Source organism: Polyodon spathula, chromosome 17 (assembly GCF_017654505.1).
Source record: "Polyodon spathula isolate WHYD16114869_AA chromosome 17, ASM1765450v1, whole genome shotgun sequence".
Taxonomy (NCBI): domain Eukaryota; kingdom Metazoa; phylum Chordata; class Actinopteri; order Acipenseriformes; family Polyodontidae; genus Polyodon; species Polyodon spathula.
In genome coordinates this window covers 17,793,819-17,820,261 of record NC_054550.1, presented here as the reverse complement: position 1 = coordinate 17,820,261, position 26,443 = coordinate 17,793,819, and the positions used below count along the sequence as shown (strand labels likewise).

Sequence of the window (26,443 nt, the reverse complement as noted above, 5' to 3'; positions counted from 1 at the left end):
TTTTGAACCTGCACATTTGAGACATACTGAGTAAATGGACGTGCACAGCAGGTAAGAAGCATTGTGATATCTACAGCCACTTTAAAGTGTGCTGAATACGGATACACTAGGAAAGACTCTGGTATGACATTCCCATGGCAACTCACAATTGGAAGTGGAATATAAACAGTATTCCTCTATGGGAATACAAGATCCGGAGTCTTTGTTTAAAACTCTGAGCACTCTGAGTGCAGGGATTGGGTCAGTGGCTGCCCTGCAGAACTCACTTCAACTTGCAACTTGCTAATGATAAATCTATCAGAATAAATCTCTCCAGTGCATGAATGTATTTTTGTAGGGGTACTGATCCAGAGTGGGGCTGGCTTGCTATTGCCTCACTGCTGTCCTATTTCTGTGATATTACAGACAAGTATTGCTGTGCTGCCTAGCTTGCTGTCCAGCTTTTATTTTTACACTTGCATGGTGCCTAGTTTCTAGAGGCGCAATCAGCAACTCCTAATGGAAAATCTGACCGGCGATAACTGGCAATAACCAATGCATTGAGAGCACTTTATTATTCAAAAACAACAAGCAAAACAAATGAGTTGTATCTTCATAAATGCCTTGAAATACAACAGAATGCATGCTTGTGCATATTAATATGCTGTAGCAATCTTGGAACTTTTGGACTGCTGTATCGCTGTCATTGCAGGGACTATAAACAGTTGTGTGTTAGTTTGTTTGTGTGTCATTCTTGTGTATTATGAGACTGCCCACGCCATTAGGGGAATTGAGGGAGGGGTGGGTGGGGGGGGGTTGTAAAAGTGTGTATGCGGGGTGGGGAGATCATTTGTGGATGTTAGTTGGGGATAGTGTTTGGGGTTAAATGGGAAAACAAGTGTGGGAGGGGTGGTAGTTGAGGCTCCATGTGACCCCCCCTCATCTTCAGGGACTATGGGGGTGCAGCGATTAGGAAGAGGGGATCATGTTGGATGAAGCTATAAATAGTGGCCTCAGGGGTCCTCCATGTTAGTGGGTAAAACGACGTCCTAAGGGAAACTGTATTGTGCTGTGACGAATCAGATGAATGAATAGCGTGCTAGTTTATGGGGAAAAACACTATATGGCTTGTTATAGAATGGCTGAGGCTTTATGAAAAGAAAGAGCGACTGGTTAGAGAGAAGTTTTATTATTTTCTTTTGGCATGGTCTTGGCCAACAGAGTCCTCTGTCTGATACACTAAAATCCCGGCACCTGCATAGTGTTGATTATTTTACGATAAGTCGATAGCAACCGAAAACGCTACAATACATGGTAATATAATAAACGGAAAGCATGCTTGTGCATATTATTATACATAGTAATCAGAGGTTGCGTTAACGCTAAATTTTGCTTACTAGACGCAAAATAAATCCATTGGGCGGAAAAAAATTGTCTTGCGTTCACGGGAAGCACAGAATGTTAAAGGGGCGCAGACATACATATTCGTGGTAATCTGTTACACTGCAGCAAAATGATCGTAAACTACCTGCTTGTTTAAAAAAAATATGTTCTGCAGTATAACAACATTGATTAAGGTACACTCCAGTCCTATGGCAGCAATCTATCTCATATTTGTCTTACACAGAAATATTAAGGATATTTATTTTAGGCCCTGTACACGCTACATAACTGATCTCGAGAACTGTACTAAAAAAAAAAAGTTTCAGTTAATCCGGCTCAAAGCGTCCACGCTGAAGTACCGTTTCATGTTTAGTCAGGCGTAATGCGTACACACACACTATTACTAGTAAAATAGCAGCGCAATGAACAGTGGAAATTAATACGATAGTATCCCACCATTCACTCTGTTATATTTTAGAATAATGTGTTATGCCCCATATTAACATACTGTATCAATACAACTAACTTTTAGTTGACCGGAAACCTTTTGAAATCTTCTTCTTGGGAACCGGTGAAGCGATTGATCTGGCACTTGGCATATATCATCAGCATCCAAACCCGCATCGAGTTTGCGAAGCAGAAGTTTCTGTGATAAATTTTAATGTTGAAATGGCTGGCACAAACTTTAACGAAACACGCCCTCAACAGCAAACTGCTGCTATTTGAACACCATTTGACCAACAAACTCCAAACTTGGTAGTTATTGTCCCAGTAACAATGGAATACAAATATGTCAAAATGGTTATGTTTTATAAAACAAGATGGCTGCCAGGTGGACGTTTACATGCGAAATTTTAAATTTCCTCAGTTGACAAATGATTTACTTGACTAACTTGAAACTTCACAAGCATCATCCTTGACACTGTAGCAATATAACTGATTTTTAAGAAACTGTTGTTAAACTGAAATGGCTGTGTGACACATTTCTTCTTGAAACCTCCCGAAATGTTCTTCTCTGTCACTGCTGAAGTGATTGATCTGACACTTGGAAGATATTATCAGCACCCAAACCTGCTTGAAAAGCAGAAGTTGCTGTAATACAATTCAATAGTACAATGGCTGCCGCAAATTTCACTGAAATGCGCCCTTAACAGCAGACTGCTTCTATTTGAAAACCGTCTGACCAACAGACTCCAAACTTGGTACTCATCGTTCAGGTGACAACGGAATACAAATATGTTAAAATGGTTTTGTTTCATGAAACGATATGGCTGCCACTCCTACATTTTCTTCTTATATTTAAAACTGCTTCAGTTTTAAAATAGTTCACTTGATTAACTCCAAACTTGAAAACCATCGTGTCTGTGTCGGTAAAACTTACATTTTTAAAAATGGCATTTGTGCGTTAAACAAGATGCCCGCCTGTTGCATTTTTGGAAAAAAAACTTTCAAAATCTCCTTCTGCGGAACTGTTGAAGTTGCTGATTTTAAACTTGGCATATTGAGAACTAAACTCACTTAGACGGGTACTGATACTGGGGCTTGGGAGCCGTAAAACTGCCTGACAGTTCTAGTTTTAAATTAAATTTTAAATTTTAAACAGAGCTGACAAATTACATGAATTGTTCATCCCCAGTCCTACTTTTAACTTGGAGTGTAGACTGATAGAAAGTCAGTTGTCAATTGGAAGTTTTTTTGCTAAGTAGTCAGCATCTTCTGGGGATTTTCCCATCTGCATCTCAGCCAAAAGACCGTACAAGTACAACAGTGACTGAAACAGTAGTAATGCAGAAAAACGCAATCGAAATATACAGTCTTATAATTTTGAATAGGAGATTGAGTATCCGTGACTTGTTTATCGAGACGGCAAAATGTACTGTACTGTGTGTGAAAGAGCTATTGGGCAAACAATAAAAAAGCATATATATATATACAGCTCTGGAAAAAATTAAGAGACCACTGCAAAATTATCAGTTTCTCTGGTTTTACTATTTATAGGTATGTGTTTGGGTAAAATGAACATTTTTGTTTTATTCTATAAACTACTGACAACATTTCTCCCAAATTCCAAAAATATAAATATTGTCATTTTAGAGCATTTATTTGCAGAAAATGACAACTGGTCAAAATAACAAAAAAGATGCAGTGTTGTCAGACCTCGAATAATGCAAAGAAAATAAGTTCATATTCATTTTTAAACAACACAATACTAATGTTTCAACTTAGGAAGAGTTCAGAAATCAATATTTGGTGGAATAACCCTGATTTTCAAGCACAGCTTTCATGCGTCTTGGCATGCTCTCCACCAGTCTTTCACATTGATGTTGGGTGACTTTTATGCCACTCCTGGCGCAAAAATTCAAGCAGCTCGACTTTGTTTGATGGCTTGTGACCATCCATCTTCCTCTTGATCACATTCCAGAGGTTTTCAATGGGGTTTAGGTCTGGAGATTGGGCTGGCCAGGGTCTTGATCTGGTGGTCCTCCATCCACACCTTGATTGACCTGGCTGTGTGGCATGGAGCATTGTCCTGCTGGAAAAACCAATCCTCAGACTTGGGGAACATTATCAGAGCAGAAGGAAGCAAGTTTTCTTCCAGGACAACCTTGTACTTGGCTTAAAAATAAAGATGCTGAACAAAACGGAACACGGCACTTGAGCAAAAATAAATAGACAAACAAAACGAACAGACACTAACAAACAGGGCACGAACACTAAACAAACAGACACTAACAAACAGGGCACGAACACTAAACAAACAGACACTAACAAACAGGACGAACACTAAACAAACAGGTACCGTGCTGGTCCTCCAGCACGACGTAGCAATTGCTTACTTTGTTCTCTCTGTCTCTCACCCATGCTTTCACCCTGAACACAACCCGAGTGAGTGAAAACATGCTGCTTTTATGCAGCTGTACTGAGACTAGATTGCTAATTCAATTGGAGTCTCGGTACAACTGCACGTGAATTTACTTTGGGCAATTCCCTGTGCTCGCATATTATTACATTTTACCTGCACGTGAAGTGCTGTGCAATCCTTATGCCTAATACAAATTACACTTTATAACACTCGTGCTCATAACCCATGTTTATGTCCCATGTATTTTATACATAAAAACCAACATTAACACACTACATACAACATAAAACACTAATAAACACAAAGGGGCGGGACACTCCTCCACAGTGAGACACAACATTTTGGGCATGTGTGTTTCAGGACCGCATGAACAGAAAAGCTAGCACGACCTCTGAGTAAAATAATCCAACAGAAAGCATGCTTGTGCATATTAATGTACATAGTAATATAATACACGCATTGAGAAGTGTATTGTTAAAAAGCAAGAAGTGAAGAAATATGTAGTTAAGTACAACTGAAAGCATGCATGTGCTAGCAACAGAATAATACAGCAAGGGCTTTCGTAAGAGGAAATCAAAGACAAGAGGCCGTGGAATTCTACACCAGCACAGAATTTAGATCCATGTTGCTTATGCCACGTTTCCATCTTGTTCCAGTGTATTAACCTGGCTTACCTATGCAGTATGTAACCAGTCAGTTGCACCCCTGAGTACACTGAGCTCCAGCTAAGAGTTCCCTCGTCCAAGTCCTCTAGTATGTTTTAAACACTTACATATCCACTTGCATGTACTTGCTTGTATTCACCCTGATTTCAGCCTTACTAGTCTTTCGTGCAGTACTTTGTCAAAGGCTTTCTGGAGTGCTAGTATATAGTGTTCTGCGTGTTTTTGCCTCATATTGGACATTACTCTTTTGCATCGGAGTGTGGAGTAGCAGTGAGCGTGACACAGTCCTTACTGTCCTTATACCAATGGTAAACTCATAGTAAAGTGTAATAAAGCAAGGTAAAGCACAGAGAGGTAACATAAAGCATCTTAAAAAAACATGGTATAACCATTGGGGGAAACTGCAGAATTACTGTGCATTAAACACTGTGGTTGAGGATGAGGCCGACGCAGATCTCCGTCCTCATTCCTGTGTTCTTAATAGCACTTTTAAACTGTTTTCATGTGACCATAATCAAGATGTAAGCCTTATCGTATTGTAAATAAAAAATTGATAAATATATTTTACAAAATGCTGTAGAATCACTATTGACAGTGACAGATGTATTAATAAAGAGTAATAATGTCTCCCAAAGCTGTGGGTTGCAAGGGCCTGTGTGGGTCTCTGAACATGCAGGGTATAGTTAACAGATACAAATATATGTATACTTCAATGTGAAGGACTGGATTCTTTTTAATTAAATAAAAAGCACAAAACGATCATTAGATTTTTCTTTGTATAAACAATTTGTTTAACATTCCCCAGCTCCCCTTATGCAATGGACTGCAGCACAAATACATTCTGTGATATGATTAGAAAGCCTATCAGAAACACCAAAAAATTATTGCAGGGACTCCTGACTGGCGCATCTGGTAAAGGCACTCCAAGTGGAGTGCAGGATGTGCCATAGAGCCTGGAGGTCGCCGGTTTGGGTCCAGGCTATTCTATTGCTGACCATAGATGGGAGCTCCCAGCAGGCTGCGCACAATTGGCCGAGCGCCGCCCGGGTGGGGTGGGGGTGGGGTTGACTTAGGTCAGCCAGGGTGCCCTCGGCATATCGCGCACCAGCAACCCCTGTATTCTGGCCAGGCGTCTGCGGGCTTGCCTGTAAGCTGCCCAGAGCTGCGTTGTCCTCCGACGCTGTCGCTCTGAGGTGGCTGCACGGTGAGTCTGCAGTGTGAAAAAAAGCGGTCGGCTGACAGTACACGCTTTGTAGGACAGCATATGCTCGTCTTTGCCGCTCCCGAGTCAGCGTGGGGGGGTGGTAGCGGTGAGCTAAGCCTAAAAAATAATTGGATATGCCAAATTGGTAGAAAATAATAAAACAATTGGCTTTTTTTTTAAATTAAGTAACTGCTAATTATAAACAATTTCAGAATTTCAGTGTATTGCCCAAGGAAAGCAGCCCCGTACAATCGTTGAAGCTGGTGTTATTACTGGTCTCAGTACGGACATCACTGAAGATAACACTATGTAACACAATTTTTGTTCCTGGGTATTAAGTGTTATTTCCTAATTGCTTATGCCTAAAAAGTATAGAAAATGGCTATTATTCCCCACAAACTTTGCTTTTGTGACCAGGACAGTGATATTTTGAGATTTACCTATTTCCAATGAGAAAACGGTCTTTTCGTTCACATAAAGTCAGAAAAAAACAACATATGAATACAAATGAACATGTATTTATACAAAAGTAATACAAAAATGACTACAAAATATTTAGAAGTGAGTAGTTTTTCGGGATTTACGATTATACTGTAAATCACTTTCACGAATCAGCCCCCAAATGTAGTCTCCCATCATGTTCTTGTTATACTGTCCTTGGTAGCGGCGTTCAAAGTCCAGTATATCCTGGTGGAAGCATTCGCCTTGCTCCTCCGAGTATGCTCCCATGTTCTCCTTGAATTTATCAAGATGAGCATCAAGGATATGGACTTTGAGGGACATCCTACAGCCCATTGTGCCGTAGTTCTTCACCGGAATCTCAACCAGCTCCACATAGTTTTCGGCCTTGTGATTGCCCAGGAATCCCCGAACCACTGCGACAAAGCTGTTCCAAGCCGCTTTCTCCTTACTAGTGAGCTTCTTGGGGAATTCATTGCACTCCAGGATCTTCTTTATCTGTGGTCCAACGAAGACACCAGCTTTGACCTTTGCCTCAGACAGCTTAGGGAAGAAGTCTTGAAGGTACTTGAAGGCTGCCGACTCCTTATCTAGAGCTCTGACAAATTGTTTCATATGGCCCAATTTGATGTGCAGTGGTGGCATCAGCACCTTCCGGGGGTCCACCAGTGGCTCCCACTTGACGTTGTTCCTCCCCACAGAGAACTCTCCGCTGTGGCCAGTCCTGCCTATGGTAGTGCGCGTTGGTGTCCCTGCTGTCCCAAAGGCAAAGATAGCAGGGAAACTTGGTAAAACCACCTTGGAGACCCATCAGGAATGCCACCATTGCAGCCTCTTGATGCCATCTCAGAAAAATGCAGATATGTATCCACTTAGGCAGCTGGAACTAAACTGAACTGGTGGGCTTAAGACCCCTGTATTTATACTACTATTTATATTACTGGAAAGTTCTAGAAGTTACTCCAAGTTTACTCACCACTGAATCTATCTGGAATGTTCTGAAAAATAGGTAAATTTCAAAATATCACTGTCCTGGTCACAAAAGCAAAGTCTGTGGGGAATAATAACCATTTTCTATACTTTTGAGGCATAAGCAATTGGGAAATAACACTTACTACCTAGGAACCAAACAAAAAAAAAATGTGTTACACGGTGTAATCCAAGGTAAAGAGGCAGCACAAAGAATCCAATGTGTCCTGCTATCAAATAATACTATGCAAAGCAAAGACCAACTGAAACATGTCGGTTAATAGAGGCTTGCAACTGAATGAACGACTTTGCTCACCAAATTAATTGTGAACAGCAGTATCGGTACTGTTACTGCTGTGTTAATAGTCCAGAATTTGGTTGATACAGTGAGTGTGTTGTATTCTTGTGGCTTGACTTTGACTTCAGATTTAAGGCAGTAGTATTAGGTTAGGTCTGCATCAGTTTTCCAACAGAACACAGTTTGTGTAACCACAGAGACGCGTTGTAAGCGTAATTTTTATTAGAGCTTAATTTATTTTGTGTTTTGAATGTTCTCAAGCCAGACTCCCTCATTATTTTTCTGACAAAGTGGTAGAATAATTGTTTCTGAATACAGCAGTTTATATGTAGATACCTAATTAAATAGTGAGAGTTACAATGAGTGCTAGCAGGCCTATCGCTGTTGATTCATTAATACTGTACTTGGTGACAGTGGGTGCAGAGGAAACATTTCGTGCCAAGGGCTTTTCTGATTAGAAAAAGACAAGTGAAAAATAGAGTGGTCATCAAAAAAGCGGCTCACTCGTTTCAGTAGCTGTGAAATTGTCATCCCAACAAACGCGGTCCCAAATCCTCTCAACTCTACCTATAGAAATAGATTTAAATAAGAAAGCCTTTCTGTGCTGGCTCTTAGGATTCTCCAGACAAGCTCAAAGCAGCTGAAATCAGGTAAATACAGATTCAGAGAAACATGATATAAATCAATACTGTAGCAACAGAACTCATAACCCTTCATTTAATAAAAATTTCAAATTCAAATTCCATTTGAAGCTACTTAATCTTTAGGAAATAATGATACAGCTTAAAGCACTACGGCTTTCAGTGAAAGGGTGTGAGGCCGGTTTCATGGTCTCTCCCCTAAAGGAAGACTTCACATATCAATGTTTCTGCCCCCTCTGTTTGAGTGAGGTTTATTCCAGACTTCATTCTGAACCCTGCTGTCTCCCGCAGAGCTGCAGGGCACAGTGACCAGTAAAAACTGAACTAACCAAGCTTCACTAACTGCTTTAGATAAATTACCAATAAAAAACTGTTCACCTTTGCCATAGTATGAGTTTCATATAGAAAAATCTGAGATCTAATAAGTGAGGTCTGTACATCTTAGGTAACATTGCTGGCATTATTGTCAGCATGTGTACTATACAGCTTAATAAAGGATTACTCACTGTTCCAAGGCAGCAGTTTCAGTGCTGTCTCTCCCTGTGACTTTCCTCTACTCTTCTGTTTGCCCCAACTTTACATTGAGGAAGGCTTTGGAGTATCAATGCTTTGGTATCTGGGTTAGCTATGACTGGACCATATAGTCCTTATACCACACTGGTACGTCTCACCCACTTCACAGATTCCAGAACAGCAATTATGCACAAAGCATTAACAACTGTTACTTAAATAATGTTTTTGTGAAGTCTGTTCTAGAAATTCTAAAAGAAAGCTAATCAATTCCGTGACAAAACTTTCTTGTAGTCTAGAAGGCTTTCTCAGTGTCTTCAGTCTTCAGTGACCCTGAACTCATTGAGAAAGACTTCCAGAGGAATGTATTGGTTGTTTTTTATTTGTGTTTCTAAATGGGGGACTATTGGTTGTTTTAGTAGTTCTGGGTGAAAGTATGTTCTAGACTGGCGCTGTCTAGAACAGGTTGAGAAAGTTCCAGAAATATGTAATACAGTCAGCACTCACATATCTGACCCATATCTGAAATTTTTATTTCCGTGATGGTTAAAAGTGTGTGACACATATCTGATTATTTCATTTTGGCCCGTTCCAGCCCTTGTATCTTTTTTGTGTTCCCTGAAAAAACGGACAATATAAAAAATATGAAAAGGAAAAGCTGAAAGGACTGTGATTTAAAATAAGTAGGCTTCCATTTAGATATACTGTGTATTGGTTTTGTTGGTACAGTACTATATTTTTAACAGAACGAGTATTTTAATTCAGAACGATATGATTGTGAAAATATCACTTGCCAAAATGTTAACTGTAATACAGGACATACTTTTAAGCTGGTACGTATTGTAGCAGTATGTAACATTTCCCATTAACGACCCAACAACAAAATTGAATCTAAATGTTATCCATGCACAGAACTGCGTAAAACGTAAAAGGCAATGCGATTTAGAAAAACCAAACGATTAAAAAAAACAAAAAAAAACTGTTTCCAGAATTAAAACAGTATCCAAAGTCAGTATTCAAAATTGCAGAATATAGTGCTCGATAAGGCCCTAATGTCACAGTTCACTTGCAAATGAAGATGCACAAAAAGAACAAAAGTACTCAATGGTGGAAGTGAGACATTTTCTGAAGCATCTGTATCTGCCTTTTGTCATCGTTATTCTGTGGAATTCATGGAATGTGAGGATTCTCAAGTGTCTGAGATTTATACATTAGCTGAGTCTTTAGTCGTGAGTGCCAGTGCAATACCTGACGGTTTCAATTGCCCAGGTAAAAAATCCATCCCATGGATGACTCAATTAGATTGGCAGTGATCCAAAAGAAATGATTCATCTATTGGACGGGTCATACATTTCATTGAAAGTAAGAGTAAGCCCACCTTCAAAAAGATTAGAACAGAGGCACCAGAAACTAATTGTTTCTGAGAGAATGGGACATGCTTGAATTGAGGGATGGTGTACACTCTAGAGGAAGTGTTTGGACCGAGGAAATGTCAACTATCAATTGGTCTTACCTGAACAGTATAGAGAACGGGCCCTGAAGGTGTTCACGATGAAGTAGGTCACCTCGGCTTTGATCGTGCTCTTAATCTTGCTTGTGCCAGATTTTACTGGCGAAAGCTGAAAAAGCTGCTCCGATGGTAAACATCTTAACCAGCTACCCCTTTGAACTTGTTTGTATGGACTACCTATCTCTTGAACCTGACAGCCGAGACACCAGGAATATTCTGGTAATTACCGAAGTTTGCTGTAGCAATACCAAACTAAAGATCAGAAAGCTAGGACTGTCGCCAAGGTTTTGTAGGAAAATTTCATTGTCCACTATGGCTTCCCAAGTTGATTGCACAGTGATCAGGGGAGAGACTTTGAGTCTCATACCATTAAAGAGCTATATTCTTTGATTGGAGCCCAAAAGGTGCGACACCTTATCACCCTCTTGGAAATCCAGTAGAGAGGTTCAATATGACTCTCTTAAGCATGCTGGGAACCTTGCAGGATAAAGATAAATATCACTGGAGAGACTTTGTCAAACCACTTGTTCATGCATACAATTGTACAAGGTATGACACTACCAGTTATTCACCTTATGAGTTGATATTTGGCAGATAGCCTAGACTTCCTATAGACCTTGTTCTTGGAGTTCAACCAGAGCGTCATGCCTGCAAAACACACTCAGAATATATGAAGAATCTTAAGCATAGACTGGAAGAAAGCTATACTTTAGCCTCTGAAAGCTCTCGGAAGATGAGAGAAAGAAATACATTTAGATTTTGATATGAAAGTCAGAGCAGCAGCCCTTGCTCCCAGTGACAGAGTTTTAGTTCGGAATGTCAACATCAGAGGGAAATGCAAGCTTGCTGATAGATGGGAGTCTCCCATAAGTGTTGTGGTGAAGAGAGTAGCTGATAGTCCAGTCTATATTGTAAGATCAGAGAAAGGTGATAGTCCACATCGCACACTTCACAGAGATCTTCTCTTACCTTGTGGATACTTGCCTTTATCAGAGATGCAAGAGTCAGAAACACAGGTTGACCAACTTAAGAAAAGGAAATTGAGACCTAGGAAGAAAACAGACTTGCAAGGTACAGAAGAGCTATCTGATAGCAGTGATGGTGAAGAGATTATTCTCTTTACGCCAACTCTAGAGTCCCCTACAGAGAACCCTTCATTACCTCATGGTTGTACTGGGAAAAATTAGGCCATTAACCAACAATGCATTTAAAGTAACAAGTGTGACCAGCACACCTGGTCAGAGTTAAACCCAGATGCATCCCCATTTATTTCAAAATCTCCTAATCTTCCATTGGAAGATCCAGATGAGGTGAATAATGAAGTGCATTCCCCTTTGCCTACTGAACTGGTTAATGGGCTTGAATGCAATCATGCAGAACATGATTAATCCCAAGTACAGAGTGTGGATGAAATCACAGAGTTAGAGGAAGTTCCAAGTTCTGATCCCAAGCCTCAAGTTGAAGAAGAAGAACATCAACAGGAGATGAATGTGAGTGTCCTGACAGAGCTTAGAAAGTCCAGTAGAGAAAGACACCAACCTGACTGGTTGTTTTATGAGGAGCTTGGGAAACCTTTGCTATTAATTGTTAATTACATTTTTGTGAAGGGTTAGGAAAAGCTCTTATTCAACCCTTGAACATGGCCCAGTTTCAGACTCCATAACTAAAGTTGTATGCAAATACTTGTGCAGTTTAGAGGGGGAGAATGTAATCCAGGTTATTTTGTGCTTGTGAGATGATCCCGAAGTAACCAGAGTTTTTATTGTAGTCCGTACTTTATTGACAATCCCTTATAGAGAGAAACACCCTTATCTTGACTTGCACTTTCCACTTCTAAGCGCATGGTGAGCAGAGAAAAAAACAAGAAGAAACCCTAGAGATTACAATAACTAGAAAATATTGGAAAAAAACATTGAGTAATTCTTCAAGAATTAATAAAATAGAGTACTAAAGAGATCGGGGATACAGGAAGCTAAGCCAAGTTTGAATTAATTTTTTTTTTAGATTAAGATGATCCCGGAAGTTTGACTGCTACAACTTCAGCTGTCTTCAGTGTCATTCCTGCTTCAACAGCAAGAACCTACCTTATAACTGCTCCAACAATTGAATAAAGTGCACAGAGACTTTTTTTTGATACTTAGTTTTTATTTAGATCTCAATTCTGTTGTTATTGCGCATTGTAATTTGTTTAGAAACTGTACTGAAATACAAAGAAATGTTTTATTTGGCCAACTGATCACATGAGTCTTTGGAAAAGTGGCTAGTGATTGCGTGCAGGTGTGGAAGTGATGCAGTGCAGAAATAACCACAGGCAGGCATTTGTAATCCAGTTTAGGAAGGGTTTTATTTATAATCCCAGTGTGGTGACCAAATGATAAACCTCCGGCAATACACACTAATGTGTAAAGCATAGGGAAAACACAACTGGTTCTGCACAACCAAATAATAATACGTTCTTTTATCTGCCCCACAATAATACAAAACATGGTCAACAGTCCAGGTGCGTGCTGTAGTGCTCGTAGTGGGTGATAATATTTACAAACAGTGAATGAAAGTGCAGTGATGATCCGGTTTGGTGCTGGCCCCAAGTGACAGCTCAGGATTTGTGTTAGCTGTCTGGTGGTTTAATTAACATAGACAGTTACTAACAGACAATACGAAAACACAAAACACTCACAAATACTTTCAGTTTCACTAAGGGACAATCTCCCGGTCCTTTTATGCTATCCTGCATGATCCCTTAATAAACGATTGCACCTGCATCTTTATTTTGCAGCTGCTACCTCATTTACCTTTCAGGTCAATACGTTCCTGCAACAGAGTCTCGATCCTTCCAGACTGACTGACTTCCCGACTCTGGAAACGAACTGTCAGGTCAACCCGTCCAGAGACTTCTCCTTTCACTATTTAGCACCCTCACAGGTCGGGAGGGAGATTTACATACAACCGGAACTCATTGTTTTTATGTCACAGAGTCCTGTTGTTCATTTGAATTGCTCTCTATAATCTCCTTTAAACCTAGGACACAGATTAAGATCTGATATCTTTATAAACATCATTGCTTACCCATGAAAGGTTAAGTACTGTGTTACATTTGCAAGCCTTGCATTCAGTTAGTATTGCACTTCCTTGGCCAATAGATATTGAGGTAGATTTTATGAAGACTAATTAAGACAATTAAAAAATCGGTAACACTGAAGATCTCTAAAGAGGTCTAAGGAAAACAGCTCCACTGAGAATGACAGACTGGTAGTACAGAAAAATGAAACCGCTCCTCTCAAACAGACTTCTAGTACAGAAAAATGAAACAGCTCCTCTCAAGCAGACTGCTAGTACAGAAAAATGAAACAGCTCCTCTCAAACAGACTGCTAGTACAGAAAAATGAAACAGCACCTCTCAAGCAGTGTGCTAGTACAGAAAAATTACTTCTTTTTTTTAGTCTATTAGTATCAGGAGTTTCAATAGTGTGAAGAATGTGTTTTGTTGCCTGCTAATCAAGTTAAAAATTTTAAACTTCCTGCTTTAAACTAGCCTGCTTCCCTCCCCCTGTGCTTGCTTTAAGATTCTAGCCATTGCAGTGTTTGTGAGAGCCAGTGAGTGAGACTTGATCCTGCCCACCCCGGTGTCAGGATAGCAGTGATCCCATTGACTGGATATCCTTGTCTCAACCAGGGAAACCATGCACTCGAAATACAGTTTCTTAAAAAAAAAAAGTTCCAGCCACTTGCCTATTAAGTATTCTGATTGGCTGGATATACATTAACCACCAGTTCCACAGAGTTTAACAAAAAAAATCTTTACACAAAGTACAGTGTGGATGAGGTTAAATGTGCAGGTTTAGAATGTGTAGAATGTGATGCAATGCCAAAAGATCGCCTCATTCGAGAGCATTTCACTTATTTTACGACAATTCGGAACTGCTGTACATCGCAAGGAAAGACAAACTGGTCCCATTATCAGTGTTACTTTGCCAGCAGTGCCGTTGACTGGATGTTTCATACTGTGCTCTTCTTTTTCATGTCTTGGCTTTAGGGCTACATATTTTTAAATCATTATTGCCAAATAATATTTGTAATTAAAGACTAAATGTAATGCTAGCTTCTTCTTACCAAGTTGTTAGTTTTGCCTACAACTTTGTACAACTGAATATATAGTTTATTATGTGTTTTCAAAATAGTTAATAGCTTACAGGTAGGACTGGGCAAGATGCACAGTTTAACCATGCTGGAAATATGATTAATGCAGTTTCCAATGGATTATTCTTATTATTTTTTAATCAGTACTGCTTTGTATACGCACAGGTATCAGTAGTTTAAATGCATTATCATTGTTTTTAACATGGGCGTTTTGCCCCATCCAACTTGTGAAACTTTGTTCTTGTAACTTAAGGTATGACTAGTTGGCTATTATATGTATATAATATATCAATATATATTATAATAGTGTTTTTTATGCAGCATTATTCGACATTGCCTTTATATAAGCTAATGATTATAGTTTTCAATCTGGATGTTTTCAGCAAAAAAATAAATAAAGAATACACATTGGTTAACAAATATGAGTCTATTCATATAAGATATGAAAACCTATTTTAATATTTAGCTATTTAATAAGCTATAGGGATGTAGATTTTAGTTAAGTTGTGTGAATGTTTAAACCATGAACATTGACATACAGCTATGGCTAATGGTTTTGCGTCACTTTATAGAAATAACACATTTTGCTTCATAAAGGCAAATGAAACCTGCTGAATAATGTTACATTACCTTATTGAATTGCATACTTCCCCGTATTTTTCCATATACGTAACGAAAAACTGACTCAAATTGAAAAATGTGACATTTTGAATTCTAACATGAAACACTGTACTATATTATGGCTTCTGGTAGACTTCTGCGATGTCATTTCACATTTTCTTTGATTAGATGGTGTTAAATAAAATATCAAAACCTTGTTTGTATATTTTGTTTTATTTATAAAAAATTAATTATTTTCTAGGTGCAGCGAAACATTGGGCTATAGCTACTGAATCAAATTGAACAGGAACGCTTGGCACTGTCAAAAAATGGAAGGTTTCTAGAGTGGCAAAAATGTCCTGGCTACACCAGTGCCTTTCACTGCTGGATTGCTTTAACCTCTGGCCAGTGGTACAGAAGATATGCTTTGACAAAGTCTCTTATAGTTGGTACACAGCAGTGTTCACATTTCTCGCAAATCTCCACTATAGGTTTTGTCCAATGAACATTAACTGTTTCAACGCCACATTCTTTTAACCTCAGACCATATTATTGCTACAGACCACTTGCTTTCAGACAGGGTATTAACAAGCTGTGCTGTCCGATTGTCTTGGTGACATTCCTTACAGTTCCAGTAGAAATGAACCTTTTCACCATCGTGGCTTTTTAACGTTTCCATATTACTACAAACAGTTTGATGTGATATGACATACCACCTAGATTAAGCTAGTGGGTGTGATTTGTTTTTTTTTTGGTATTGATTCTTTTTTAGATCCAAAGTATGTCAATCAGTGATGAAGGCAAGGGTTTATTTTACTGTATGTTCTGAGAAATCTTGGCTATAGCGTTTAAAGAAAGAGTCTCTGTAGACAGCAAGACGGTGCAGTGCGAGTGTTTGAACACCTGGGCCTCCTTGCTTATTTTGCTGAGGAGGCTGTCTTAAATCTTTCTGGGCTTTTTTTCCCCAGAGATGTCACTTAAACTCTTTTGATCTGAGTTTTTGCTAAATCATTTATCACCCTTGCAAGTATTGAAAACAAAATGCTTTTTTGGTGCTTTGAAGTGGAAAATTATGTCATGCCTGCAACCTGATAGCAAGCTGCTTCTTTCTCTAGACAACTCATTACAGCAATATAATCAAGAAGTGTGTCTCTGGGAAAGGGGTTTTCAGAGGTCATTGCTGCAGGAGTATAGCTGTCTCCAGGGCCACATCCTGCTTATATTACAAAACCTTCAAGTCTGGGGCTTAGGTGGGATCAGTCACATGTCACTCAATGCCTGTCTCCTCTGGAGGCCTGGGTTTGAATCCATCTCGGGTCACAAGAGAATTTAACATAGAAAAAAAAAAACACATTGCAGTCTGACATTTGACTCACTGCTTGGGAGAGGCCCAGGACTGAGAGGCAGGCAGGCAGTGTGCTCACGTCAGGACTGAGGGACAGGCAGGCAGTGTGCTCACGTCAGGACTGAGGGGCAGACAGGCAGTGTGCTCACATTAGGTCTGAGGGACAGGAAGGCAGTGTGCTCACGTCAGGACTGAGGGACAGGCAGGCAGTGTGCTCACGTCAGGACTGAGGGACAGGCAGGCAGTGTGCTCACATCAGGACTGAGGGACAGACAGACAGTGTGCTCACATCAGGACTGAGGGACAGGCAGGCAGTGTGCTCACGTCAGGACTGAGGAGCATGCAGTAAAGCCACTAGAATCTTTTGCTCAAACTACCTGGTCTTAGAAATGCTGTTTATATTTTACCTGCGATGCAAGTATTTTCTATTTCAATATCAATTATTATAAATTAGCCCTTTACTTTATCAGATACCTTCCCCCATTTTATTAAAGCGGGTCAGAGCAAAAACAATTATGCAGTGCATTGTGAGATATGTAGTTTTAAGTCCCAGAACTGCTGCAATTAGCTTCTCTAGAACTACAGATTGGAATGTGTGCTGAGACTGCTACAGGGTATGTGGTACAGATCTTGACAGTCACCAGTATGTAAAACAATCATTTTGGGGGTAAATTTGGGGGAATAAATGCCCCATGGAGTGATGAGTCTTCCCAGCGACAGAGAGTAGAAGCGACAGTGTGGGAGAAGTACAGGCATGGAAAAGTGCAGAGCAGTTTAGAAGCAGTAAGGAGAAATTACATCTTTAATTGCTTTAATCAGAAAACACAGGACATTGGGAAAACACTTGGAGCAGCTGATTCAAATTCAGCGCCGTTCTGAGACATGGGGGAGGGGAGGAACCAACAGCGCAGCAGAACAACGCAGCTATAGACGAGGCAGTCTTCCCAGCGACAGCGTGGGAGAAGTACAGGCTTGGAAAAGTGCAGAGCAGTTTAGAAGCAGTTTGAAAGTAGGTTGACAGCTTGTCACAAAAACGGCCGGAGTGGGGGACATCAGACCAGAAACAGGAACCAGGAAATAAACGACAACTTTTCTTCCACCTCAAACCCCCTGTGGAGCTGAGTGAACGGTTTTGCCTCGGCATTTAATGACCTTGAACAGGAACCAGTATAATAAAAAGGTTGTTACAAAAACAGCACAGTGCACGTGATGCCGGCCAAAATAACAGACAGACAAAAACGGACTAACACTTAAACAAACATTGACTAACAGACAAACACTGTTTGTGAAAACAATATATATATATATATATATATATATATATATATATATATATATATATATATATATATATATATATATATATATATATATTTTTTTTCGTTCTTAATTCTCTCCTCTCCACACCCATTCTCCACTCACTGAACACACAACCCTGAGTGGGTGAAAACATGCAGCTTTTATGCAGCTGTACCGAGACTCAATTGCTAATCAATCAATTGGAGTCGCGGTACAACTGCATGTGAATTAATAAAGTGCAATTCCCCGTGCTCGCATATTACGTTTTACTGCACGTGAAGTGCTGTGCAATCCTCGTGCCTAAAAACAAATATACATTTTAAACACTCGTGTTACACAGACCGTGTATCAATGACTATACACCGACATTAAAACACAACATAAAATACACACAGGGGCGGGCACTTTGCCACGTATACCCCCCTTGTGCAAAGCACACATGGCCTCAATGGCCACCTCCCCCCTCAAAATCCCCAAAGTCTTGCTCAAAGTTCTGGGCCAAGAACAGGGACTTTAAGGGGTTGATGGGCGGCAATGTTGCCAGTAGCTAGGCTGCTATTGGCTATGCTGTCAGCAGACGTGCTGACAGTGGGGCGACTCCTCCCGCTGTACCACTGGCAGCGGAAATACTGCCAATGGTGCGGCTGTCAGCAGACGTGCTGACAACTCCCAGACTGACTCGTTCAGTCGGGGCAAGTCCATCAGCGGAAAAGCTGCTGGGGTTGGTGGTCTCCAGACCTCCCCCCAGAACTCCTGCAGCGAAATTGCTGCGGGGGAAGGTGGTCTCCTGACCTCTCCCCCCTTTTTCATAGTCGGCAGCTCCCTCTGGAGGGGCTGCGGCCACACTGACCCCTGTGGCCAAGCAGAGCTGACTGCAACCCCAGGCGAAGCAGTTCCAGCAACCCCAGGTGATACAGAGTGGCTGGCAACCCCAGGCGATGCCAGGCAGGCATCCTTGGGCAAAGCGAGGCAGGCATCCTTGGGCGAAGCGAGGCAGGCATCCTTGGGCGAAGCGAGGCAGGCATCCTTGGGCGAAGCGAGGCAGGCATCCTTGGGCGAAGCGAGACAGGCATCCTTGGGCGAAGCGAGGCAGGCATCCTTGGGCGAGATGCTGAGGACCGGCAGCATCTAGTCCTGGTCCTTCTGATGTAGGGAGAGGCAGCTCCTGCTCCTCTCCCCCTGATGGTGATGGAGGCAGAGGCATCTCCAGCTCCTCTCCTCGTGATGGTGGAGGAAGTGATACCAGCAGGCATTCATCCTCTGCTGGTGGAAAGGCACCCAGCAGGCATTCACCCCCTGCTGGTGGACGGGGACCCAGCAGGTATTCACCCTCTGCTGGTGGACGGGGACCCAGCAGGTATTCACCCTCTGCTGGTGGACGGTGACCCAGCAGACATTCACCCTCTGCTGGTGGACAGGGACCCAGCAGGCATTCACCCTCTGCTGTTGTAGGAGGTGGAAGCAGAGGCAGCTCCTGTTGCTCTGCTCCTGGCGGTGGAGGTGGCGGAGGCATTTAGTCTCCTGCCAGTGAAGGTGACGGAGGCCGAGGCAGCTCCTGCTGCTCTGCTTCTGGCAGTGGAGCTGGCGTAGGCAGAGGCAGCTCCTGTTGCTCTGCTCCTGCCGGTGGAGGTGGCGGAGGCATGTAGTCTCCTGCCATTGAAGGTGGCGGAGACTGAGTCAGCTTCTGCTGCTCTGCTTCTGGCAGTGGAGGTGGCGGAGGCAGAGACAGCTCCTGTTGCTCTGCTCCTGCCGGTGGAGGTGGCGGAGGCAGAGGCAGCTCCTGTTGCTCTGCTCCTGGTGGTGGCCGAGGTAGAGAGGCAGCGTGTAGCCTCCTGGGGACGGAGGTGGGAGCGGCATGTAGTCTATCCTTGATTCAGGGGACTGGTGCGGCTCTTCCTCACTTGCAGGGGACTGGTGCGGCTCTTCCTCTCGCTCTCGGGGTGAAACCAGCAGGTATTTTTCCTCTGCTGGTGGAGGTAGAAGAAGCTGTCCCTCGGGCTTTGGATTCCCTTGGTCCCCCCGTCTGGGCGCTGGATGCTCATGGTCCTCCTGTCTGGGCGCTGGACACTCATGGTCCCCCCGTCTGGGTGCTGGACACTCACGGTCCCCCCGCATGGGCTCCTCCCACTTGGGCATTAGTTCCCCCTCTGCATATTGCTTAGGGCATAGGGCCAATGTGTGCCCATATTCCCCACAGCCGGGGCACAACTCAGCCGCGAGGCACTGGAAAAAAGCCTTCAAGCCATTGTCCCTGACCTCTTCTTGCTGTTGCAGCTTTCCTCTCCCCCTTCTCCCCACCTTCCTCTCTTGGGGCGGTTCCTCCTCCTCCTCATAGTGGCAGAAGGGACAGTTGGCAAACAGATGGTCCTGGTCACAGAGAAGGCACCCCGGCAATGGCTTTTTATATCGCCGTGGCTGTCTGCCATTAGGCGACACTCCTCCTCCTTGTCCATCACCTCTTTATCCTCCTTCCATCCCATTTTATTTATTTATTTATTTTGTAATCCAAATTATTATTTTTTTTTCCCCCAAAAACTGCAGTTCCTGCTCTGGTCTGCGTCTAGGAGGCGCTAGTAATCCCATGATGACACCACGTGTCACAGAGACGGCCGGAGTGGGGGACGTCAGACTACAAACAGGAACCAGGAAATAAACGATAGAGGGGTGGAGTTTGGTGGAGCTGAGCGAATGGTTTCGCTCAGCATTTAATGAGTGAACAAAACAGTAAATAAAAAGGTTGTTACAAAAACAGCACATGGCACGTGAGGCCAAAATAAACAGACAGACAAAACGGACTAACACTTAAACAAACAGTGGACTAATAGACAAACACAGTGAGTGAAAACAACAGTTATATATATATATATATATATATATATATATATATATATATATATATATATATATATATATATATTATATATATATATATATAAAATAACTTGTTTAGTTTTCTCGGTCTTTCTTAATTCTGTCCTCTCCACACCCGTTCTCCACTCACCGAACACACAACCCTGAGTGGGTGAAAACATGCAACTTTTATGCAGCTGTACCGAGACTCGATTGCTAATCAATCATTCAATTGGAGTCTCGGTACAACTGCACGTGAATTAATAAAGTGCAATTCCGCGTGATCACATATTATTACGTTTTACTTGCATGTGAAGTGCTGTGCAATCCTCGTGCCTAAATACAAATATACATTTTTAAACACTCGTGTTACACAGACCCATTTATATCCTGTGTACCAATGACTATAATTAACACAACAAACTAAACAATAAACTAAACTTAAAAAAAAAAGTAAAGAAAAGATCCTCGAGCAGGTTCACAAGCATTTAAACTAGAAAGTAAGGGGGGAGAAATCAACAAAAAAAGAGAAGGGAAACCGCATCAAAACAAGAACAACAACTCAGGTAAGACAACCATTAAATGTATTTATCTAAATGCTAGAAGTATCAGAAACAACATTTTAGAACTTGAAGCTACTGCACTAACAGGTAACTATGATGTGAGAAGCGTACAGAAACTTGGTTGTCTGAGAGTGATGGGGACGAATATAATATTTGTGGGTATACACTGTATAGGAAAGACAGGCAGGACAGAAGAGGAGGAGGGGTAGCGCTATACATAGGAAACAGTCCTGAAGCCCAGGTGTTAAACCTGGACAAAGAAAATAAAGCAGAGTCAATAGATAAAGCGGAATCAACTCCCCAGTAATGTTGTTGAAGCTGACACCCTGGGATCCTTCAAGAAGCTGCTTGATGAGATTCTGGGATCAATAAGCTACTAACAACCAAACGAGCAAGATGGGCCGAATGGCCTCCTCTCGTTTTTAAACTTTCTTATGTTCTTATGTTCTTATGTGGGATGACATTTATACTGTTAATAAGTTGTGTGTGGGTGTGGAAGGGGTGTGGGTAATTCACTGACCAGGAGACAGACAGGTGTATTCGGGAAACACCACACAGGTGCCCAGTTTTATTTTAGACCGGTTCTTTTTTCTCTCCGGCAGAGGGCACTGTTGACCGTGGGCTGCCTATCAACGATGATAGACAGCACCACGGAAATACCACAGCTGGTACACGAACCGCAAATGCACTCGCAGGTGCTCAAAGAAATAATAATGAAAACAGAAGGCGAAAAGAACAAGGGAAAATAAAACAGTAATAAAACTACAAATAAAAGGTGCTGCACTCGGCAGCGTTATCCCGGTCGCCGCTACCCGCACGACCCGGATCACCGTCCTACTCTCTCGGCTATCTAGCCTGCTCTTTCACAATACGCCGGGGTTTGCCCAAGGGTTCCCCGCTCTCTTTCTCTCTGTCTCGCTGATTCCCGGTCCCGAATCAAAGCGTCCGCACCCTTAGCGCGTCTAAGTGGGCAAACAACAGAGCGTTATTTTATAGGACCAACAATCACCCAAGACCCGCCTCCCAGCCATTCAGAGAGGGGGAAAGTCCACACACACCCTTTCCCACCTCCCCGTGTCATTGCCATGACTCACAGGCAGCTGTTGGGCGACTGCCGCCCTCTTCCTGCAGCCCGTGAACACGCCAGCAGAGTCAGCACAGATCTCTCCCTGTTACAGTGGGGTATTTCTTTTTACATAAAATATGAAACCATGTGCAGTTTGGGAGAGTTCTGGCTGCAAAAACTGTGCAAAATGATTTACAATAAGAGACACTCTACGCATGTTATAATAAGTGATTCTAAAGATTTTACTGAGGAACTGCTGTGAAACCTTGTTGCTGCTTTTGTATTGAGTGTGTGGTATGTTCTGTGCTGCATGGTCACAGGGTGATACAAGATGTGCTGGAATTGTGACAAACCCTGATGGAGATTCATCTGACTCACAAATCGCTCCATGTATTGAAGCCTTCACATTGTGTTTTAATTAGGTTTGCCTGAGAGAGCAATGAGGTTGTCGTGTGACGTGCACACCACTGATTGGTAGAAAGTAAACTCCCTTAAAGACCACACCCCCCCTGACAACACAGATGGAGATGGAGGTTCTAGACTGCTGTAAACATGTCAACAGCAGCCTAGAACATGGCTATTGAAATGTATTTTACATTCATGTAAACGCTTTGAAAAAAGAGTCTTCATATACTATATTATTTAAGAACATAAGAACATAAGAACATAAGAAAGTTTACAAACGAGAGGAGGCCATTCGGCCCATCTTGCTCGTTTGGTTGTTAGTAGCTTATTGATCCCAAAATCTCATCAAGCAGCTTCTTGAAGGATCCCAGGGTGTCAGCTTCAACAACATTACTGGGGAGTTGATTCCAGACCCTCACAATTCGCTGTGTAAAAAAGTGTCTCCTATTTTCTGTTCTGAATGCCCCTTTTTCTAAACTCCATTTGTGACCCCTGGTCCTTGTTTCTTTTTTCAGGCTGAAAAAGTCCCTTGGGTCGACACCGTCAATACCTTTTAGAATTTTGAATGCTTGAATTGGGTCGCCACGTAGTCTTCTTTGTTCAAGACTGAACAGATTCGATTCTTTTAGCCTGTCTGCATATGACATGCCTTTTAAGCCCGGAATAATTCTGGTCGCTCTTCTTTGCACTCTTTCTAGAGCAGCAATATCTTTTTTATAGCGAGGTGACCAGAACTGAACACAATATTCAAGATGAGGTCTTACTAGTGCATTGTACAGTTTTAACATTACTTCCCATGATTTAAATTCAACACTTAATTCAATTTAATGCTTTGTGAATGTGCCATTTGTTATAAAGCAGTGAATAAAGAGGCCATATGTCTTTATAACCAGCATCCTATAGTTTGTGATGTTTTGGGGATCCTAAGTGGCTCAACCTAGGACAGGTAGGGGTGAGTGGTGTGCAGGGTGAGTTACAATCAGGCAAGAGAACTCCACTCAACACTGCAGAGCGCTCTAGTACTATAGGAAAGAGAGCTCCACTCAACACTGCAGAGTGCTGTAGTATAGGAAAGAAAGCTCCACTTAACACTGCAGAGCGCTGTAGTATAGGAAAGAAAGCTCCACTTAACACTGCAGAGCGCTGTAGTAGTATAGGAAAGAGAGCTCCACTTAACACTGCTGAGTGCTCTAGTAGTACAGGAAAGAGAGCTCCACTCAGCACTGCAGAGTGCTCTAGTATAGGAAAAAAAGCTCTACTCAACACTGCAGAGCGCTCTAGTATAGGAACTAGAACTCCACTCAACAATGCAGAGCGCTGTAGGAATAAGAACGCCTCAAAACTGCACACCAGTAAACCTCTCTCTCCCCAGGTGACACGAGATCCCCGGTCGGACAGAGCAGGGCACCCTGGCAGCAGGTTTGATGAAAAGGCGTACCTAGCGGAGAAGCAGCTGAAGGCAGGAGAGGATCCGTACAGAGAGCACGCCTTCAACCAGCAGGAGAGTGACCGTCTGAGCAGCGACCGCACCATACGGGATACCCGCCATTACAGGTACAGCACAGCCAGCTAGGCACCCTCCCAGCAAGAGAGACAGAGCCACCTGCCATTGCACTGAGCACAGTGTCACAGCTCTTCTCACCTTCTCCAAGACACAAGTCCTTCTCATGTCAGTCATGTCAGTCCTTCTCATGTCAGTGATTAGATACAAGTCCTTCTCATGTCAGTGATTAGATACAAGTCCTTCTCATGTTAGTCATTAGGTACAAGTCCTTCTCATGTCAGTCAGACACAAGTCCTTCTCATGTCAGTCATTAGAGAAAGCTGCTGGTTGGCTACTGTCAGGACTACAGGCCCTGAAGGGGTAGGAACAATTTCCCTCTCCAGATGGAATGACCAAGCAAGTGCAAGAATAACTGAAAGCATGGCTTGCAAACAGCGTTCTTTAAATACTAGTGCAATACTAGATATTATTAGGGCATCTGATTTTTGGGTAAAATTTCTTTCCAAATTCGGATGAATGCTTTTTTAAAATTTGGTAGAAATTGGGTTTTATTTAGAAATAAACAAACGCTTAAGCACAAAGTGTTGATAACAAAGTTGTCATCAACAGTTTAAATCCCCAGCGTATGTATATTTCCACACATTGAGGTATGCAAACTTTTGACGACATCTACGTCGCTCCCCTCTCTCGCACACACTTTATATGAGGCATATCTCCATTCCAATCAAGTATTTTGTAGTGGAGTTGCAAGTATAATTGCACACAGAACATACGGGAAACCTAAACAACTTCACTTGCAAAGAGAAACGATTGACTGTTACATCTAAATGGTCTTGGCTTAAACACACACTCAAAAAACAAATAACAGGGAAGAAAAGTGTGCAAAAAAAAGCAAAAACCTTAAAGCTATTGTAACAGGGGGTCTTGGTACCTGATACTTTTGTTGTGGGTGTCCGCTGAATGATGAGAGAGAGACAGAGGGATGCAGTTGACAACGTCACTCAGGCGTCCAGGTTTTATTGCAAATAAACAGTTGCAGTGACAGGTGGCTGCCACTAGGGTACCAGCAATGGTAGGCCTAGTGCAGGAGGACATACACAGACAGAGTGTAATCAAAATAATAACTCCAAAACAAAACACAGTGAGAAAACAGCTGGAAAAAAAAGTTTGCCAAACACTGGCTTAGCACTGCTCCCACTAACAGGGAGGTCCCGCTCCGGAACCTACTCTGTGACACACTAAAATAAACTGCTGTGGGATCAAAATCCCCTAAATTAATCCCTACACAACTCACTTACCCTGGCTCTCCACACAGAAGTGAGAATGCATGCTTGCTGAAACTAGACCAAAAGAACTGGCTTTCCAGCTCCTTTTTTATACCATGCGGCTAGGCTTAATTGATCTAGTACACACATGTGTTAAATATTTTATTTAAACTATATATATAAACAATACATTATTTACACATGCAGGGCTTTTGCCCTGCCGTAGCTATATTGCTGTAATTTTTAAAAATCTAAAAATGTACACTAAGAAGCCACATTTTTCTTACATGTTAATGAGCTTGCTGTCATCGGTGCCAGTTCTGCTCTGTTGCATTTGAATCACAGACAACCGTGCATGTGTTTATTCGTATACAGTAATTGCCTATTCCAGTGGTGTGTGTCAGGACCTCCCCCCCCCCCCGTTCTCTCCACTAGCCTGTGTTTACCCAGCCCTAGGACCTGGCTGAGCCCCAGAGCTCCAGCCCTGCTCCCAGCCAGGGTGCTAGACACACCCTCCCTCAGTGCAGCGCAGGCGTCTGCTTTTGCAGGCTGCCAGGGTGACTCGTTTCTCTTGATTCATGTTTGTCTGTGTGTTGTTATTCACGCTGCCACCAACTCACTGTGCAGACCAGCTGCTCTGGATCCTTTCAGCAGGGTTCCAAATGGACTCCAGCACTTGGACAAACAAGCTTGGAGTTATCTTATTTTATATTGTCAATAAACTGTTGCTCATTCATTAGCTATTTCCACAGTAAACAAGCCCATTATATTATGTACAGTGGCTCTCAAAAGTATTCACCCCCCTTGGACTTTTACACATTTTATTGTGTTACAACATGGAATCAGAATAGATTTAATTAGGAGTTTTTGCCACTGATCAACACAAAAAGTCCATAATGTCAAAGTGAAAAATAAAATCTACAAATTG

At 42.1% G+C, this 26,443-nt stretch overlaps 1 protein-coding gene across 3 annotated transcripts in view; it reads left to right on the top strand.

The window, feature by feature from the left end:
• The window catches only part of LOC121329532 (polypeptide N-acetylgalactosaminyltransferase 16-like), a 101,832-nt gene that overhangs the window by 8,947 nt on the left and 66,442 nt on the right, over nucleotides 1-26,443 (top strand). For all 3 annotated transcript variants that reach the window (XM_041275141.1, XM_041275140.1, XM_041275142.1), the window contains exon 2: nucleotides 24,119-24,300. In XM_041275141.1, the coding sequence (XP_041131075.1) occupies nucleotides 24,119-24,300 (182 nt within the window). The remainder of the gene's footprint in view (nucleotides 1-24,118; nucleotides 24,301-26,443) is intronic.